We start from the raw sequence: 19,909 nt of genomic DNA, 5'->3' as shown, positions 1-19,909 counted from the left end.
TCAGATTCTGCCACTCTTACGCGGAGTAGAAATCGGGGGGGGGATTTTCACAGAGTAAGGTACTGCTCAGCATGAGCAAGGATGGCAAGAGCTGGCACCTGCCACGCAAAACTCGGATTTTATCCACCGCAACTTAGTCAATTCAGTGTGAGACCGAAGTGCGCCTTGTCCGGATCTACAGAATGGCAGACCGGTACTGATTCACGTCTCTCTCCCGACAACATAAAACCCAACAGAGTGAGGCACATGGGAAATCTTTGCTACAAGCTAATGCATTGATGGGCTGTCTGTGGTATATTTTACCCAGCACTTTGAAGGATTCCTCAGACATTCTGCACGAAAAAAAACAATCAAAAGGGGTCAGCTGAGAGTTCATTAAAATTTATTTCCCTGAGGATCAATTGCTCTGCGCGCACACACACACACACACACACCCCCCCCACTGTCCAACTTCACAAATAAACGCCTGGATATGAAAGTGGAACCTTTGCAGATGCCATTTCAACTCCAACCAAGAAGAGAACCAGCATGTCAGAACTGTCATCCCTCCTCTAAGACCAGCTCTCTGACCGTCCAGGAGAACATGGCCTCTCTCTTTATGCCAATATAAAGTATGAAAGCCAGACTGTTGTAAAATTAACAAGGCAGTTCTGCACCAGTGCCAGTGAGACATTCTGCCAACATTTCCCATGTTTAATAATGGTTCCTGGTTTTGTTTTGTAACAAAACTCCCATCACACAGACTTTCTCCCTATTGTGGTAGGTAACCACTTGCTTTTTGCAATTTAAATAATGTATTCAAGTTCATATGCATATGTCTGTTTATATAAAAGAAAACATATGGTTCATCCGTTTACATCCAGACTCTGTATGCACTAGATGTGTGTGTGTCATGCTTATATTGTATTCTGTCTGGCTGAATCTCAGAGTGCGTGCATGCACACACTATCTATTTATTCACTTGTACCATATACAGCTGGATAGACAAGATGTGTGAGAATCAAAGGAAAAAAGCAACTAAGGTTCATGATACATAACAGAGATGCTGACACACAGACTCAACTACAATCTGCCAGGGTTAATACTTAAGACACACACATTTCGACTGTATCCGTTGCTTTGCTCACTTCTGCCATGGCATCTCTTTCCCAGCAAAATTCTATGAAGCCCTGGTATGCACAAATAATGCATGGTTATTGCAGCTTCTCACACCAGATAGGAAGGAGAATCAGCCTGGAATACAAGATGGAGTCACCAACAAAATGTTTAAAAGGCAAAATGTTCTGATCCAAGCTGCTTCCTCTGAAACACTACTTAGGTCACAGGGAACACAAGGAAGCAGTGTGGAAAATGAGCAAGAATGGTGTGAAACCTTCATGTCTTGTTATATACAGAATTCAGTATATTGTGCTTTTTGTAGACATGGGAACTTTCAAGAGTATTAAGTTAATAGTCATAACAGAAAACTTGGGGTGTGGCTCCGAGAGGCTCAGCAGATGCAGCTGAGAGATTTCTTTCACCTCTAGGAGAACAGCAGTCGACAAAGACAACCCTACATAGAAAAGGAATATGCATCCGATGAAGTGAGCTGTAGCTCACGAAAGCTTATGCTCAAATAAATTGGTTAGTCTCTAAGGTGCTACAAGTCCTCCTTTTCTTTTTGCGAATACAGACCAACATGGCTGCTACTCTGAAACCCTACATAGGGTTGCCAATTTTGGCTGGATGTATTCCTGGAGGTTTCATCACAGGACATAATCTTTAATTAAAGATTAATCTGCAATTCCTGGATATGCCAGGACAATCCTGGAGGCTTGGCAACCTAGTCCTATGCAAAACGATATTAGTGAGTATTGTGGATCTGACCCAACTATCAAAGCTCAACGGGCTAGGCACTTGCATTCGAGAGGAAAAAAAGCACTGCCTGGTCCCCTACAAGTCAAACCCGAGTGCATGTGGCCGGAGGTGAAGTTTATGAGGCAACGCCTGCACTAACAGAAGCCCTTGCATTTTCAGTTCCTTCGCTCTCCTATGCACAACTACCTGTGGCTGTGTTCACTGCTAGTGAATGTCACTTCTACTCCTCCCCATCCCTTAAGACTTACACTGAAAACCTACAACAGCCACTCAAAGAACCCGCCAGTATGAAGGCTGTGGAAGGTCTGTTTGTATCTGACAGCAGACTAACAACCCAAGAGCTCTAAGACTCTCACCCTGGGAGAGAGACTTATCCACAAAAGGGAACGGGAAAGGAAGTTACAAGTCCTAATTTGTGGTGATTACTCTGGGGTCCTTGACCTGCCCTGCAGGGGTGACAAACAGTAAAGTCCCCTCCCCCATGTCGCTAATTCACGCAGAAAAACAAACCTTCTAGCTAGATTTTTGATGTATATTTTAGAGAAAACGGTGTCTAATGCAGCCAGCTCTTCCTCTGAGAGCAGCAGAAACACAGGCACGTCCCCTGATGCCTAACTAGACTCCCTTGGCTTCCATGCAGAACACACTGCCCTACTTAGAGTCCATGGGAAAATCTCAGCAGAGGCATCAAATCTGCTCTTCTTCTCCATATGCTAACCTCTGGAATACAGCACTGCACTGGTCAGCAAAACCCTTTCACTTTCAGATTCTAGAAGGAGAGATGCCTGTAGGCAGCACCAAAGAAAAATACAGACCACTTGTTGTCATTTATGGGGCTTCAAAAATTAACACCCGTTTCCCTACCCAAATAAATAAAGCCAAAAATAAAATGTTGTCATTGCTTTTAAAACAGAAGTACAAAGCGGATTTCAAAGCAAAGACTACACCACGTTTTAAGCCACTATTGCTACAACATGTTCCCAACAGTTGATCTGCATCATCCTTAGCATCTGGTCATTGCTATTTTTCATACATGGAGTTTTCTTGGCTTTCTTTTCCTATTGTGTCACTCTCTATTGAGACTCACTTTGAAGCTGAAAGGTTTCTCTTTTGCAAGCAAACGTTTGGTTCATTTCCATGATTGGTCATAGAGTCAGAGTTAGCCAACTCTGACCTCGATCTGCGAGAGTCAGTAAACAAATATGTTCATATAGAAATACGCATCACTCTGTGTGTGAGTGTGAGTGTGAGTGTGTGTGAGTGTGAGAGACATGAACACGCACATATGTACATCTATAAAGCAGATAAAGGGCTCTCTCACTGGCTCATCTCATTCCAGCTCAGAATGAATAAAAACTGGATTTCACCCCCTTTGATTTTGTTTTTAATCGGTCTCTCCTGCGAGCCATCCCACGTCAAATGCTTCCTCTGATCCATCTGCACATTCCGCACAACCCTCTTCCGAATGAAAGCTCCTGTCACGGCTCAGGAGGAAGAAGCATCTGATGGATCCAGCCCAGTAACTGAGGGGGGTCGATGGCCAGAGGCAGGAGGGATTTGTGGACGTGATAAGTTGATATGGTTAAACATTGCTGTCTGCAGAGTGTTGTGTGACCCTGTAATACTCAATGTAGTACAGCCTGTCAGCACCTCCCTCCCTCAGCCTCATCTCTATGCTTCTGTAGCTGCATCTACGAGCTATTTGCATGCCAGGGCAGGGGCTTAGAGTTTATCATCAAATTAAAAAAAGTAGACTAGATGGCTTTCTAATCCTGATAGCCTAAAAAGGGTGGATTTGCACTGCATGCTCGCCTGCAAATTAAAATCTCCTCTCACTGTGATTAAATGAGCCCACTTCTACTGCACATTTAGCCCTATGCTCCAAGTGAGATGAGCAGTATATTAGCAAGCCCAGGGAAATCAATAACCTCATTCTCTCTCCCGCGCGCGCGCGCACACACACACACACACACACACGACGCATTCCCTTACCTTTCATTGTCCACACTCCTGAAGCCAGGTAAAATGTGCCGGAAGCTGCTGTTCCTATCAAGCTTGGGCTGGCTCTTTGTCCTTTTGATGGAGCCTTTAAGCCGACGGCTGAGAAACCCCTGTGGGGTGAGACAAGAATACTAAATTATAACCCCCCCCCCCAAAAAAAAAAAAGAAAAAAAGAGCGAGCCCTTAACCTGCTCCCTTGCACCCAAGCACGACTAGGCAAACTGGTCTCTCCAGCACCCTTCAGCTGCAACTGCTGGAAGCATTGTTCGTGCTGTCAGCCCCGACTCCAAGGATTCCATCCAACATCTGCTCCCAGCGCTTGCAGAGGCCAGCAAGCTACGTAGATGCGAGACTCCCCTAAGCCTCTGTTACCTTGGCAACCATCAGCTCACATAAAAATACTGTCTGAGAGACAAGACTAGCATATTGCAACTCCCAACGAGAGGAAACATTCGGACTCGGGGTTCTGTTTGACTCAGCCTGGCACCGCTGCCAGGACTCTCTGCCAGGCACAAGGACTCGCTCACTCCATGCCACTGCAATTGGAATAAGATTGACAATAATTCACTCACCTGTCCAAAAAAACCCCAATTGCTTGCTCCAGGTGAGTGGAACTGGACAAGGCTGTTTTAAATGTATCACCAAATATCTTCCCCCCACCCCACTCCTACGATGTGCAACTTTAGAGTAACCTAAATACACATCCTACAGGCAGTACCTGCATAGAGAGAGGACAGACCTATGCTGGACAGAGAGCATATACACTGTGCCTCCCCTCTCCCCTATGAAATATAAGTAGCAGTCACCGCAGTGCTTTAACGCTAGCATTAAATATTTTAATAGCAAAGCTTCTAATGTGTTATTTGCTTATTGCTATGAGTTAATGGCCAACATAATCTGAACGTTACATTTACTCTTGGAGCAACGTAAGGCACTAAAAGAATCATGCTGCTATGGTGCCCAGACCTTACAGGAGGGGAGAAGGGCTGAGGGGACTGGCATAGTTGCCATAAGGTAACAACACATTTAAAAGGAACAAAACCATGGTCATAGGAGCCCAGAGAGCAATTCCACTCTCTGGGACACATGGTCATAGCCAGTTATTTCACAAGCTGAGATCTAGCATGTGCCTCTTCTCAGTCCTGTCCTCACTGAGGTGGTGGTGACATGCTTAGCCCAAACCAGTATTCTGACATACGAGAGAGTGGAACATCACTTGCAAGTAAATTGGGGCAGTACCCCCACCTGGGGCTCATGGAGCATGTTCGAGCCTATTCCATTTTTCCAACCAATCCTGGGAACCGGTTCTAGGTCTCTCTGGGTGACTCCTGAATATAAACTAATGCACTCCTGCATAGTGTAAATAGTCTCTCTCTTAAGAAGAGACTTGTGAGAAGAACCAAGTACAGCTAAATGAAACACAGACCTTCAATTTGTCCATTCTCAGAAAAACACCCATTCCCAAACAGTGTCAATGGGTCAGATAAGATGTTCCTGGGGTATCAGGACTGCCTGGGGCAGTGTGTGCAGGCTTCTGATTCACAAGCAACTACCTAGTTTGCAACTGTATCAAAAAAGAGACATTCAGACAGGTAAAGGTTACTCAGATTCACCCAAAGGCCATTTCACCCATGAATGAGGCATGTAACCTGTATTCACAGGCCAAGTAATTTTTTCAGAACCACTTGTTTCATTGGAATGGGGATAGAATCATAGAATCAACTGGAAGGGATCTCGAGAGGTCATCTAGTCCAGGCCCCTGCACTCAGGACTAAGTATTATCTAGACCATCCATAGCAGAACATGTCACCAGGTCATGCTACAAGAGAAATGTACAAGACAGTGAAGGCCCTTTCAGAAAGCACTGTAGCTGTGGAAAATATAGCATTTTCCTCTCTATGGAACAGGGAAGCGAGAGGAAGCCCAGTAGCAAATCTGGGCGTCTTTTTAAAAAAACCCGAAACAGTAAGTCTCAAAGGTTATATCCTCATCTATTGCCTCATAGCCTTGCCAGACCACTTATCCTTTCATCCATGCCTTAGACATCCCCATATTTGCTATGTCACTCTACAGTCTCTTGCCTGTCCAGCACACAGAGAAACAGACCTTTTGTGTGTTACCCAACATTAAACACAAACAGAGTGAAATTCACCTCAGAGAAAAGCCAAGGGAATTTAGCCCACACAGCAGTCTAAATCTAGTTGTATAATCACTGGCCTCAGTGGGGTATCTGGGATCTGAAAAGGAGGGAGAAGCATTTCACTACACCAACATAGCCTCTCCGTACCATTATTTCCTCCAAGGCAACCGAAAGACCCAGCAACCTTCTCTTGGACATACTGTAGTTTCTGCCATACCAGATCAGACCCTCAGTCCATCAAGTGTGGTCTCCTAGTACGGGCAATAGCCAATATGTGATGCTTTGGAGGAAGGTCAAAGGGGAAAAATGCAACTGGCTAATTCTGCATTCTTCCCTAACCCCTGTGGCAAACCGGCTTCAATCCAGAAGCAAGAGATTGTACTGCCTTTATCTCTGCAGGCCTAGCTACAAATATTATACGTCGTAACTTTATCAAGCCACTTCTTTAAAATCCAGTGACAGCTTTTAACTCTGGACAGGGAACTGAGAATGCAAACATACATATTTTTCTGTAACAAATTATCACAGCCATCTCACGCTATCTTACATTTCACATCTTGACAATTGCTAGATGATTCGAGCAGGGCTTGGAAATTAAAATTGAAGATTGCAATAAGACATTACATTCCTTCTGTTCCCCATTGTTTTAACATTCATCGCCACCAGCAGGAGAACACACTGTGCCATTTTCCGTTTTCATTGCCAGCTTCAGTGGGAGAATTAGATGTCAGATTTTAATGCCGGTAAATTATAACACAGTAAACTTACGTAGTGTGTGTTGTTCATACATAAGGAACTTCACGAGAGTGGGAAATTATTATTTCTGATTTTTATAGATGGGGTAACACAGACCCAGAGTGGGGAACTGGCTTGCCCAAGGGGGGGAAAAAAAAAAAAAAAAAGAGAGAGAGAGAGAGAGAGAGAACGAGAACAAACAGGAATTGGTTTCTTGGGCATGACTGCCATGCTTTTGTGGTATAACAACAAGTAGAATAAGACTACCCATCTCGTCTTCACTGGTGACCATAGACAAGATTTGAACTCTGGTCTCTACAGGGGATGCTAGTTGCATCTTCCAGCACCACTACTCCTCTACTCCAGTCTTGCTACAATCTCCTTGAGAGTCCCTAGTGGTTAGAATACAGTATTCTGCTGTCCTCTGTATGTTGTTTATAAATCTTAGATTGAGAGTTCTTTGGGGCAGGGTCTATTTCTACCTCAGTGTGGGCAGCATTTAGTACTAATAAATAAATGATAGGAAACACTGTGCTATTATCTTAAACAGATTAAATATTCAGAAGCACAAAGACAGTTTAATAGGCTATAATACAAATGACAATCCACAGAAAGCTGAAGGAGAACAAAAGGATTCCTCCAGAAACAACCACACTAGAAAGTCATCAGAAACAACAACCTGTATAAGTCCCCTCCTCAACATAACTCAACTTGCACTCCTTGAGCTCCGATGTTACAGAAAGGCCAGAGGAGCTCCGTGTTTTCGTAAAACTGCCAATGCACCTCTTTGGCAGTTTCCCTTTACAAATCGACAGCAGAATTCCAGCACAACGAAGACTTGGTCTCCCTCCTTGGCACTTCAGGCAGGTGACATAGCTAGAGCCTGGCACGGGCTATGCAAAGAGGGATTTCCCCACACCACCACTATGCCAACGCATCTCAAGCCTGGTGGCACACTCCTGCTATTCCAGAAGGGAGATTACCTGCTACACTGATGTTGGGAGGGGCTTCCAGGAGGGAGGGAGGTAGGCAGGCAGGCAGAGGGAGGGAGAGAGACACACCCCGACCCTAGGAGACAATTTGCTAGAAACGTATGCCAGGATTTGAACATATGTCTCCAGTGACAAATGGCAAGTGCACTAGCCTGATGTGCCAACAAGCCCCTTCCAGAATGCCATGCCAACCGGCTTTCCCCAACGCACACACCAAACCACCAAGCTTCTTGCCCTTGCGTGACACCTGGGTACACTCTTTCTGGTCTTTTATTAGAGGAATTCTTAACTGGATGGAAAGCTCTGTTTAAGATGTACATATGGCCAAACTCAGGGCCTTATCCTGCACTGCGCTGAGGGTGCTTAGCACATGACAGAACAGTACTTCCTCCGTGGCCAACACAGCTGCTGCCCCAGACTCTTATCAGGCCTTGTCAGGATTGGAAAAAAGCAGCATTTAGTGTATAAACAATCTCTTTAATGGTGATGGACATGAGCAGGTACAGCAAAGAAATACCTTTCCAATGCTGCCAGATGGACTAGTTCCATCAGCTTGACCTGCAAAGCAGCAGTGAAAGGGTTAAGAGCTTGTGGACGCTCCCTCCACTCAAGAAGTGATCTTTTCGGGGTAGATGCAGCCACTCTGGCCAGACGTAGTCTGCAGCGCCACCTGAAAGCTGCCCGGAGAGCTGCTCTGTTCCAACACCTGTACAGGGAGCTCAGGCACAGTGCTCCATTGCCTAGAAATAAAAAGATGTCCAGGTTCCCTGCTCTGCAGCTAAGCAATTCAACTTTTGCAAGTGGAAGGGGCTTGGCTGTTCTTGGTTTGTCTCCCTAAACACAGACTCACTTCTGGAACACAACTGTCCTAATCCAGACAGGAGATTGAAATGATAAGACACAGGGGGAAAAAGAAACAAATGTTTCCTTTGAGGAATGGCTGCTACCCTTATCTGCTGCTGAATCCACCGCCCCGCCTCTGAAAACAAGACAGGCAAACTTCAAAACAGGACAGTTAATCTGGATGTGATCTGGGTTCCTTCTCCCTACAACTTTGGACAAAGCTTATTCATAAGCAGTTAAGACCCCACAGGCAGGGGAAGAAATTTAGGAAGATAAGCATGAAGTCCAAGCTCTCCTTTCACAAGGGATGGGGGAGCCACTGAATATCGACTGTTTTCCCCAGGCAGTGGTGTTTTTAGCTGAAATCTCACTCCTGAGTGTAACGAAAGGCACAGAGTGCATAACTGCTACCAGTATCCCGAAACCGGCTGGGCCTGTATGTCATCGCAGCGTGGCATGGGAAAGCATCCTACTGCAGAGGAAGAAATAAGGCAGCTATCCCTAGACGTCTTCAAGAGAGGATTGTAGAATACCTCCGTGAAAGTTTCAAGACCTCTCAGGAGGATACAAGGGACATCCCTATGTATGTGAACGGCTGCACAGGCCCACCCGCTCCCCCAAACCCCACCTAACCCTAAAGGGGAACAGAAAGTAGATACCAACTCTACCTCCATTTTTGTACTGCAACCTCTTCTCATCCAAAAAACCCCAAAACAATGAGAAGTTGATACCTGTGTCATGTTGGGCTGGGTGCCATCTTTAAATTTAAAGATTGTTAGGGAAAACACATGCACACTCTTACCCGAGGTTCCTTCCCCTTCATTGAACATCTCCATGCTCAGCTGGTATGACTGGGTAGACCGTGGTGGAGTCTCAAACAGGTCCTGGCTTGTGGCATAGCTGGACTCCCTAGCCCCCCTTCTCACTCTTCAGGCAGGGATCTTGGTTTAGGGCTCCTCCCAGGTATCTACAGCAGTCTGAGGAGTGCTGGTGGGGTCTCCACCAAACATGGCATGCAGCTCATGCTGAGAAAGGCTGGTCTGCAGCTCAGCATCAGATCAACTGTTGGCCTCCCTAGCCTTGTGGTACACCTGCCACAGTTCCTTGGCTTTCACACAGCACTGCTGCTGACGGATGTGATATCTCTTTGCCTGCATCGCCCCTGCAGTTTTTTTTGGTAGATTCCCACATTTCTACATCTGGTCCGTAGCTGGGCCTACACAACCTCTTCTCCCCTCAGGCCCAGGAGAGCCAACACCTGCTGTCTACTCCAGGCAGGAGCCCGTCTCGTCTCTCACAAACGTTATGACAGCACACAGGACCTCTATCCCATCCAAAAGCCCCACACACAGTAAACAATAAACTGACATGTTCAGAGAAACCACTGGATTTATTTTTTCCTAGTTTGGTGTTAGTTTCATGGTTGACTTCAAGTAAAACCTCGCTACGTATTTTTCAAAGATCTTCTGTAATGTGTTAGCTACTCACAGTAATAAAATTGCCAACCACAGCTGAAGTTTCACATGCAAATAGAAAAATCCCAGTCTTAAATAAATGATTACCTGTCATTATTATTTTGTACCTCATGATGTCCAGTTTCTAGGGAAAATGGATGATCTGGTGGTTAAGGTAGAGAAGGAGCCCAAGGTCTAGTCCTTGAAATGCCAGACTTCTTGTATGACCATGGGCAACTCTCAGTCTGGCTGGGTCTCATTTTATTCTGGAGACTTATATTATGTTCAGGCACTTTGGTCTCTGAGTATGTCAGCTCCTTGCAAAGATTTAAGTTGTTTGGGGCGTAGACCATCTTTTTGTTCTGGGTTCGTACAGCACCTAGCACAATAGGGTTCAGGGCCTGGCTGGGACTCTTGGTACTACCACAATACAAAATGATAATAAAATAGGAATAAGTATTCTTACAAGAAGAAAAGGAGGACTTGTGGCACCTTAGAGACTAACCAATTTATTTGAGCATGAGCTTTCGTGAGCTACAGCTCACTTCATCGGATGCATATTGTGGAAATCGCAGAAGACATTATATACACAGACACCATGAAACAATACCTCCTCCCACCCCACTCTCCTGCTGGTAATAGCTTATCTAAAGTGATCATCAAGTTGGGCCATTTCTGTTATTTTCTTTGTTAGGCCTGTCCTGTAGTAGGTGACTTCTGGGAACTCTTCTGGCTCTATCAATCTGTTTCTTCACTTCCGCAGGTGGGTATTGTAGTTGTAAGAATGCTTGATAGAGATCTTGTAGGTGTTTGTCTCTGTCTGAGGGATTGGAGCAAATGCGGTTGTATCGCAGAGCTTGGCTGTAGACGATGGATCGTGTGGTGTGGTCAGGGTGAAAGCTGGAGGCATGTAGGTAGGAATAGCGGTCAGTAGGTTTCCGGTATAGGGTGGTGTTTATGTGACCATTGTTTATGGAAATGGCCCACCTTGATTATCATACACATTGTGAAGACAGTGGTCACTTTGGATGGGCTATTACCAGCAAGAGAGTGAGTTTGTTTGTGGGAGGGCGGAGGGTGAGAAAACCTGGATTTGTGCTGGAAATGGCCCAACTTGATGATCACTTTAGATAAGCTATTACCAGCAGGAGAGTGGGGTGGGAGGAGGTATTGTTTCATGGTGTCTGTGTATATAATGTCTTCTGCGATTTCCACAGTATGCATCCGATGAAGTGAGCTGTAGCTCACGAAAGCTCATGCTCAAATAAATTGGTTAGTCTCTAAGGTGCCACAAGTCCTCCTTTTCTTTTTGCGAATACAGACTAACACGGCTGTTACTCTGAAACCTATTCTTACAAGCTACTTTGAAGCTAAATTAGTGGATGATGTTTGCGAAAGGTACTGAAATACATGATAGGAAGCGATCAAATTACAGCTAAAAAACAGTGATACTCTTCTAAACTCTTCTGAGAAAAAAAAGCTCCATGTACAAACCAAGTTCCACCCACTTGAGACACCAAAACAAGACCTCACTCACAACAGAACTTCAAACTATTATTGCCTTTCACTTTTCTGGCACACCGATCAACCATGAAATACTGACATGTAATTGCCATCATTATACTCCAGAGTTAACATGCATGTGAAATGAATATAGGCAGTTCACACTTTTTAGAGCTATCGTGTTGCTGTCTGGAGACTCAGGTGAACATGCCAGTTTATGCTTGAATCACATTAATGTTTTCTTCACAAGCATAAGGACCAAAGACTTAACTGTTTTGTTTGCTTTTTAAGTTAAATCTTCTTTTCTGAAACAGAAGATGGCAGCCTTCATGAGATAACAGTGGCTCACTGAAATGACACCATCCAACCTCTAGTGTTGGATATTGGTATTATAAAGCGAGACGGAAACAAAATCAGCACTATGGAGAACTGTCTGGATGCTGCAAAGACAAGTTCATTAATATTTGTGTTGTGAAGCAGCTGGAGATTCTCAGATGGAAGATGCTAGAGAAATGCAAAGTATTATTAGTTTCAATGGACAAACAAGTGAGTTATCTTTGTGATCTTCAGAATTTGAAATAAAATGAAAGCTTTTTCCTGGGCAGTATTCAATATTTCCTCGTTACCATGACAAAGATACCCAGTGTACAACTCCACCATTGCCTTGTAGAACATGTCTGTATTCAACTCCACCAGTGAGCACAAAGATAAAAGATAAAACCAACAAAAAGTTCAAGAGTGAAAAGTTTATCCTGCAAGTCTGAGGGGGGAAAAGCAAGCCATAAAGCAGACTCCTTTAATTGATACAAGTAAGCAAGTGAATTTCATGTATAGAAGTAACCTTCAGAGATCAAGTGCCTTTATATTTGTTTAGAATCTGGGGGATGCTCTTTTGAATAGATCATATATCATTTATTACTGTTGACTCTTTCGATTTAAACTTGTAAGTTAAAAGCTGTTCCCCTGTCACTGTCATCCAATTCTATTCCTGTCAGAAGTGACAAAGGGCTCAATTCATGAATTTAAAAAGCAGACAGCCTCTGTCGAGCCACCTGCCTGAGAGTGTGCATTCTCTGCATATGCCATTTTTGCATAGGCATATTAATGAATAGTGTAGAGAGAAACATCAGTCATAGCCTCACCTGAGAAATCCAGGTGTCACCAGCTGCATGAAAATTCCCACGAAGTTAACCTTACAAGTTATCCTTGCAAACTTCTCAGGTGAGGACCTCTCAGATTCAGATTGCATCACAATGCCCGGCTCGTGCTGATCGAGAGAGTCTGCCTCGCATGTATGGCACTGGGTCCTGGGGAGAACCCTTCGCAAGTCAACAGAGCATTAGGGATCAGAGCTCAAAAGGAGAAAAATACACACTTCTGGTCCAATGACTAGTGTATCTATTAAGACAGCCATACGCACAACCCTTGCAGAAAGCAGAAAACCTGTACACACACAAGAGGGTGGCAAGATCTCAGATTTATCTTTTCATGCTTTCATGTACCTACCTCAGCTGCTATTCCCAGCCACCCTGTAAACCCATAGAGGAACGTCCATCTGAGGTAAAGTGAGGGGCACTTATGCCAGGTGACTAGGGCAAGCAGAGTCCATCCATGCAGAACCAAGTTGCAATGACCCATGGAATGTTAATATATCTGCGTCCAAAGAGGACCAGGAAAGCCTCTCTCTCTCCCCCATACACACGAAGGCTTAGGATGAAAGCCAATAGCATGAGAAAATATTTCCAGGAACATTCCATGTGTCCAGTGACAGATGCTTATCATGGCAGGTCAAAGACCCATCACTCCACACTCTTGCCAGGCGTGGGCCCTGGCATGCAGAGCACCTGGGCAGACATTGACACACAATATGGGAGTGCACAGACATGTATATTTGTGAGTCAGGCCACAAAGCAGTCACAGAATGCAAGAAACAGTGCAGCTTGTTAAGGGTTGCCTAGCAACAATGCCCTTGTATGACAAGAGATTAATACAATTTGCACCGTCATTGAAATACTTAGATCAGTCCATTGGAAAAATTGGAGGAAAAGGCTCCTAGGAGCCAGCTTGGGTCTAGCCAGGACGACAAGACTGGGAACATTTAGTGAGAACGAGCAGGGCTTAATCAGGAGGCTGGGGATTTTAATGCAGGCAAGTATCATTCAATCACATAGGAAAGAGAAAGAAAAGCTCTAGCAGGTCACATTTTGTCCCTGCCCACCTCCAGCTAAGGCATGGTTGCGGTTTACAGCCTATTCGCCAGTGCTCTGCTCCATCCTGCTTTAAGTGTCCCAGGCCTAGGTGTTCCACTGCACCTTAGGGAGAGGACTCCCCTTTAACAGGCTCTCCCTGCCACAAACCATGACACACATTGTTGAGGACTCCAAAATGACTCCACTTCCCAGAGGTCTTCGTGCCTTGATCATCATAGATAAGAACGCTGTGGCTTGGCTTGACTGACTGCATTCACCAAATAAATAAAATATATTCCTGCCAGTACATTCACCCTCCCCCAGGGACTTTTCTTGATCCTCAGCCTAAACTTTCCTCTGCTCAATTTCATTCCATTGCACCTTTCCCTCTGCATCGGGAGGTAATGCCCCTCTTGGCTTGGCACGGCCACCTCCTAAGTACTCACACTCAGCTGTCACTCCTCACACTAGTCACGGATTGGACAAGCTAAGTGTGCTTTGTGCTCTTCATCTTTCCTCCAGGAAGGTGCGGGTCTCTGTGAAAAGTTCAGGCAAGCCAGGACCCTATACTGGAGCAATCAAGTCCATGGCTGCACTCCTTGGGCAGTGCTGAAGGGCTGCTCGGTTACACAGCGGAGGTGTTCACACACTCTGAGGAGCGGTGGCAATACAAGAATCTGGATCGACAGAGAAAGATCCTGCCGGGAGCAGACAGAGTGTGGACTGCATCCTGAGGCACTCACTAGGGAGGGATCACCTGGGTCTTCAATTTGGCCTCTTCTGTTCTTCTGTCAAAAACAAAAACAACCCTGCCCTGCACTGTTTGTTCTCTGGCCCATGATTAGCATACCGCCAACATTTCACAGCCGCACAAGGCAGAGAAATATTCCCAAGGAAGGTAGGAGCAGGGTAATTGGGCAATCAGCAATGAAGGATGCAGGAACTACTATGAGAATGACCTTGAAGAACAGAAATGAAGAGCAATCAGAGAAGGCATTGCCCAGGAAAGTACCATGCCAGGGCGAAACAGCCTCCTCACAGACTCGGTGTGCTGGCTCTCACAAAGAAGAAACTGCCTTTGTCAAACTTTTTGCTGCTGTGACTCATCATCTTTGGTGCTAGATGAGCTGAGCTCTCAACACGCACACCACGTCACTTTCTGGTGACTACAGGGGCTTGATCCTGGTGAGATGCTGAGTGCCTCTTCTGAGGTGCTGAGCACCATCTCCCCCACCCCAACGTCAAAAGGAGCATGCAAAGCACCTTTCACGATCAGGCCCACGTTAGCAGCTTTGGGACTCTTCTTCCGTTCCACAGAGCCAGCAGAGTGGGGATTCAGAGCATTGCACTCCTTAGCGCTTTCCTTGGCGAACTGGCATGAAATCAGGGCCCTGAATATTTTTACTCCTTTAAAAACAAATCATCGTCAACAAACAGAAATCCAAGCAAAGCAATGGCCCGACCACGACAGGTGCTGAACTTCATCCCACCACTGCTATCGCTGCCCCTTGATCGCGCTGGTATCCTTGTCTCTGCACTTGGTCCAGGTTCTATTTGTACCTATTTGAGGCAGGAGCTTGCTCTTCTTACTCGTCTATAAGGCACCTACAGCAGCTGGTGCTATGGAAATAATAAATACATCTCTCTCAAAGCCAGCCCACGTCAGGAGCCACTGAGGGTCTGTCTACGCTGCAGGGCGAGGTAGGATTGCAGACATTCCCCAGCTAGCTCTGATCTAGCCGGCTCAAATAATACCTGTGACAGCAGCAGCTCACAAGGTCCCCGACAGGCTTGTGCAGCCCACGCTGCAGCAGCTTCGCTGCCGTCACCATTGGAGCGAACTAGATCAAAGCTAGCTTGGGTATGTCTACACACGCTGCAATAACGCCTCTGACTGCAGTGCAGACAGACCCTAAAGGTGGTTACTAATCCAATTGTTACTGAGTGGAGTTTGAGATTCTAATTAGGAGACCAAATAAACCTCTCATCCCTCAAGATGGGTCCCTCCAGGTTAGAGCTGCAGTTAACTGGCAGGGAGAAGCAGGCTGGTGTCTCCATCATGTGGGGAAAAACAGACCACAGGCCTCAACCTGGGACTTTTCCTGCACCCTAGAGCCACACAGTTCATTCCAAAAGGGGAAAGCAGGCACAAAATGCAAACAAAACAGCTTCCTTTCCTGCACCGCAAGCCTGGAGCTGTCAATCAGCAAGTGTTGATTCCAAATGACAATCTTACAACTTTTCCCAAGAATCAGGATATTCCCTTGCTATGAGATAAAGTTTGGCACGCTGAAACTGACCAGTCACAATTCCCAGGCTTCTCTCGACAAAGACAAAACACCAGGAGACAGAACATGTTGGAGCAGAATAGTAAATAAGCAGTAAGGGAACATTTCCTCCAGGAGATTTGGTCTATTACATGTAGCCAGACATCTCTTCAGATGAAATTGTCTTCAGCCCAAAAGGAAGCACCGTACAGGGATCCATTTACTAGACTTTCAATTTCCGTTGCAAATGGACAATGCAGAAAGCAAGGTGTAAGAGGGGAGTTGCAAAGGTCTATCATGCCAAAGTGCCATGCCCGCACCACTGCCCATTCTTGGGGCACACGGATGGCAGCAGTGATGCTCTGTGGAACAGATTGCCATGGGGTGTGGTAAAGGAAGGCCTGAAAAAAGCTACCAAAGGATTGGTGAGCTGCCTTATGTGACTGGAATCAGATATGTCACTGAGACGCATTTGATTGAGACAGGTCGTTGTTACTAGAAAACGGCACTTGTATAAGAGCCATGAATGGAGGAGACAGAGGATGCAGTTACTGCTCTTGCTGGTTAGGCAAAGCATCGGACTTAAGCAGCTGCATGCGCTAGTTCAAAGAGGAATTATTTTGGAGACGTTCTATGGCCTGTATTATGCAGGTCAGACTGATCATAGTGGTCCCTTCCAGTCTTAGAATTTATGACTCAAAGAAACTCCACTGAAGCAAGTGGAGTTGTACCTGCTTACGCCAACAATGAATGTGGCCCATAGAGATTAATATCTTGGCTTGAATCACAGGCTAAAAGTGAGTGTCATGGTTTCATTGTAGCCCCCAACAGACATTTGGTCACATCGCAGAAAGCACTGCGCAGTCTCGCATGATTGACAGTTAAGACTGGAAAAGCAGAAGTTTCATGTACATTATAGGAGAATGTAGGGGCTCAGAAACAGAACACCAGGAGATGCTGAAGGTCAGGAGTGAGGTGCCTTGGCAGAAATCTGTTAGGGGAAGCTGGATAGATCCTGATCCTGATGAAACGATGCTCAGTTCTAGCTGATGCTACTCAGTTTCTTTAATACAAAGTTTAACGTTAAAAAAAAAAGATACAACCTGGCTATGAAGCCTCCACGCTAATGCAAGAAAAAGGGGCAGCTGTTTAAAAAGGATAATCAGAAAACACACACACAGTAACAGCCTATGGAATTTGCTGTGGCAGGAGATGAAAGCAAACAGATTAGTAAACTATGAATAAGGACAGCATCTACCAGTACGCTAGCTAGGTGGAGTGATCCTGGTAACAGGTATGTTAGAACTACCAGAAACAGATTAGACAGAGTTCACCATCCTCATGCTACATGGTATTAATTGGTCACCACCCCGCCGAAAGGAATCTGCCCTGACCCTAGCACAGTGTCACGCAGTCACACATGCTGTGGCAGCTCACACCTTCCTCTGCAGCGCCCAGTAATGGGCCACTGCCAACGGCTGCCCACACGCAGTGCTGAGCACACCCAGGGAAGAGCCAATCCTCTGGACTCTGAAAAAGGTCATTCTTCCCCACTGTCTGCGAAGAGAAAGCCAAAAGGAGTGAGGCGTGAAGCTCCTTAGTGACTGAAGCAGGCTTTATTTGTATGACTACAACTCCCAGGAGCCTGAATCATGGATCACGAACCACCGTGCTAGGCGCTGTACAGACACAGAACAAAAAGGCAGCCCCTGTCCCAAGGAGCTTATAATCTATGTATAAGGCAAACGACATACAAAGAAACAATAAAGATCAGCAAGTAGGGTTGCCAACTTTCTAACCACACAAAACAGAACACCCCTTCCCTGCCCCTTCTCCGAGGCCCTGCCCCTTCTCCGAGGCCCCACCCCCCACTCGCTCCATTCCCCCCCCCCCCCAGTTGCTCACTCTTTCCCACCCTCACTCACTTTCACTGGGCTGGGGCAGGAGGTTGGGGTGTGGGAGGGGGTATGGGCTCTGGGCTGGGGCCAGAGATGAGGGGTTTGGGGTGCAGGAGGCAGCTCCATGCTGGGCCAGGGGTTTGGGGTGCAGGATCCCAGCAGTGCTTACCCCGGCTCTGAGGAAGCGGCCGCCAGGTCCCTGTGGCCTCTAGGTGAATGGGTGGCCAGGTGGCTCTGAGCAGTGCTTGTTGCCTTCGCACCCGCAGGCACTGCCCACCGCAGCTCCCATTGGTCTCGGTTCCCAGCCACTGGGAGCTGTGGAGCCAGTAGCCAGGGCAAGGGCAGCGTGTGGAACTTCACTGCCCACCCCAGCATCTAGGGGCCACAGGGATCTGGTGGCCGTTTCTGGGAGCTACACGGAGCTAGGGCAGGCAGGGAGCTTGCCTTAGCCCTGGGCCCCCGCTGCGCCGCCAACCGGACTTCTAACGGCCCAGTCAGTGGTGCCAATCGGAGCCACTTGGGTCCCTTTTCGACCAGGCATTCTGGTAAAAAACCAGATACCTGGCAACCCCCATCAGCAAGACAGGCAGAGAGAGAGCACTATTACATGAAGCTCAGGAGTTCACCCTTGTTGGGCTCACAGTGGTTTTCCCTCAAGCACTAAGTTTAACAATTTATATTAAATTTATAACAACTTGCAGAAAAGTCAGCCCTACTGGAACTTACAACTGAGAGACCAAGAAATGGGATGGGGTGGATGGTCTCTTATGTGCCATGTAGAAATCAAAACATTTCCAAGCCAATATTCCCAGCTAGCATTCCATCAGCATCTTCCTGACATACACTCTTGATACCACAGTTTAGATCACCTGTGCCTCTAAAAGAGAGACCGCAGCCTGCATAAAACCCTGCATTTATTCCCGCAAGGGGGAACTACATGGGCTGTGAAATTACCTGGGTTGCGTTCATAAAAGGGGATTCATGTTCTTGTAAAAGTACATGTGCCTGCAAATAATTTGGAGACCGTTGTAAAGGCCCACTGAAAATCTGGCTTTGTGTAAAGAATAGCTGCACTGACTCAGCATCTCAAAGGTTTTAGCTCCGTTACAGGCCTATTCTACATCATATCACTGGGAAAGGCATGGGTTTTTTCAAGCAAACATCCAGCCCAGGATAAAAGGCAACAGGGAGAAAACCAATTACTTGACTCCTAAGAAATTCTACAATTTTCCATCCGTGTTTTCAAGAAATGTCCTCAAAGGATTAGCCCCACAAGACCTTTATAACTACAGACCTTCAGCTAAAGCCCTCAAATCCAAGAGATATGCAGCTAAAACATACCCCATAGTGTTCACAGGATTCAACTGTTTATGACATTAAGAGTTCGGAGTATTTGACTTTCAATAAATCTAATAAGTTCACATTTACAGTATCCTGTGCACTGTATACACAGGAGATTTTACAATGGAGAGCAATAGATTCCAATCAGACAAATGTCTTTGAAACCTCAAAGAGAGAATGAGTGCCTTTTAGATTAAAAGGGATAATCCCCATCTGACAGAAAATTATTCACACTCCTATAAATCTAAACTTCTACAATACTTTCTGTAGCATAATAATGACTTAAGCACTTGATATCAGCTGTAAATCATTACGTCCGTCCTGCTTTTAAAATGTAGTTGTGATTTCACTGAAGATAAAATAAAGAATTTATAGGACATGGTAGCAAAGGGTATTTGGATTCTAGGTGATCCCTCTCAGACACGACCAGCAACCAAACTCTACAAAGATTAATGGTTTCTATCACTCAGACTCTTTATAGAGGGCATCCAAGGGAAACCACCTATCTGCTCCTAATACTTAAAGCTAGTGCACAAGGTTCCATGATCTAACCATTTAAACTGTCTTGCTTGCTGTGATAAGTAACTCAACCCAGGCATGTGGCTACAGACAGCCTGACCCCCACCGCGCAGGTGCCCACTCAAGACTAAGCAGCACAGAGGCTTTCAAAAGTTGTGCTGTTATAACAT

The 19,909-nt window shown here is 45.8% G+C and overlaps 1 protein-coding gene across 27 annotated transcripts in view; it reads right to left on the bottom strand.

Moving 5' to 3' along the window:
• Positions 1–19,909, bottom strand: part of LOC102934027 (DAB2 interacting protein) — a 435,191-nt gene that overhangs the window by 186,626 nt on the left and 228,656 nt on the right. For 13 of the 27 annotated variants that reach the window (XM_043530254.1, XM_043530255.1, XM_043530256.1 and 10 more), the window contains one exon: positions 3,850–3,968. The exons of the other annotated variants lie outside the window; for them this stretch is intronic. In XM_043530254.1, coding sequence (XP_043386189.1) covers positions 3,850–3,968 — 119 coding nt within the window. The remainder of the gene's footprint in view (positions 1–3,849; positions 3,969–19,909) is intronic. 27 annotated transcript variants of the gene reach the window in all.

Source organism: Chelonia mydas, chromosome 16, assembly GCF_015237465.2.
Source record: "Chelonia mydas isolate rCheMyd1 chromosome 16, rCheMyd1.pri.v2, whole genome shotgun sequence".
NCBI classification, from domain to species: domain Eukaryota; kingdom Metazoa; phylum Chordata; order Testudines; family Cheloniidae; genus Chelonia; species Chelonia mydas.
Note: the sequence above shows the minus strand (reverse complement) of the source record. Positions and strands in the feature narration are given on the sequence as shown.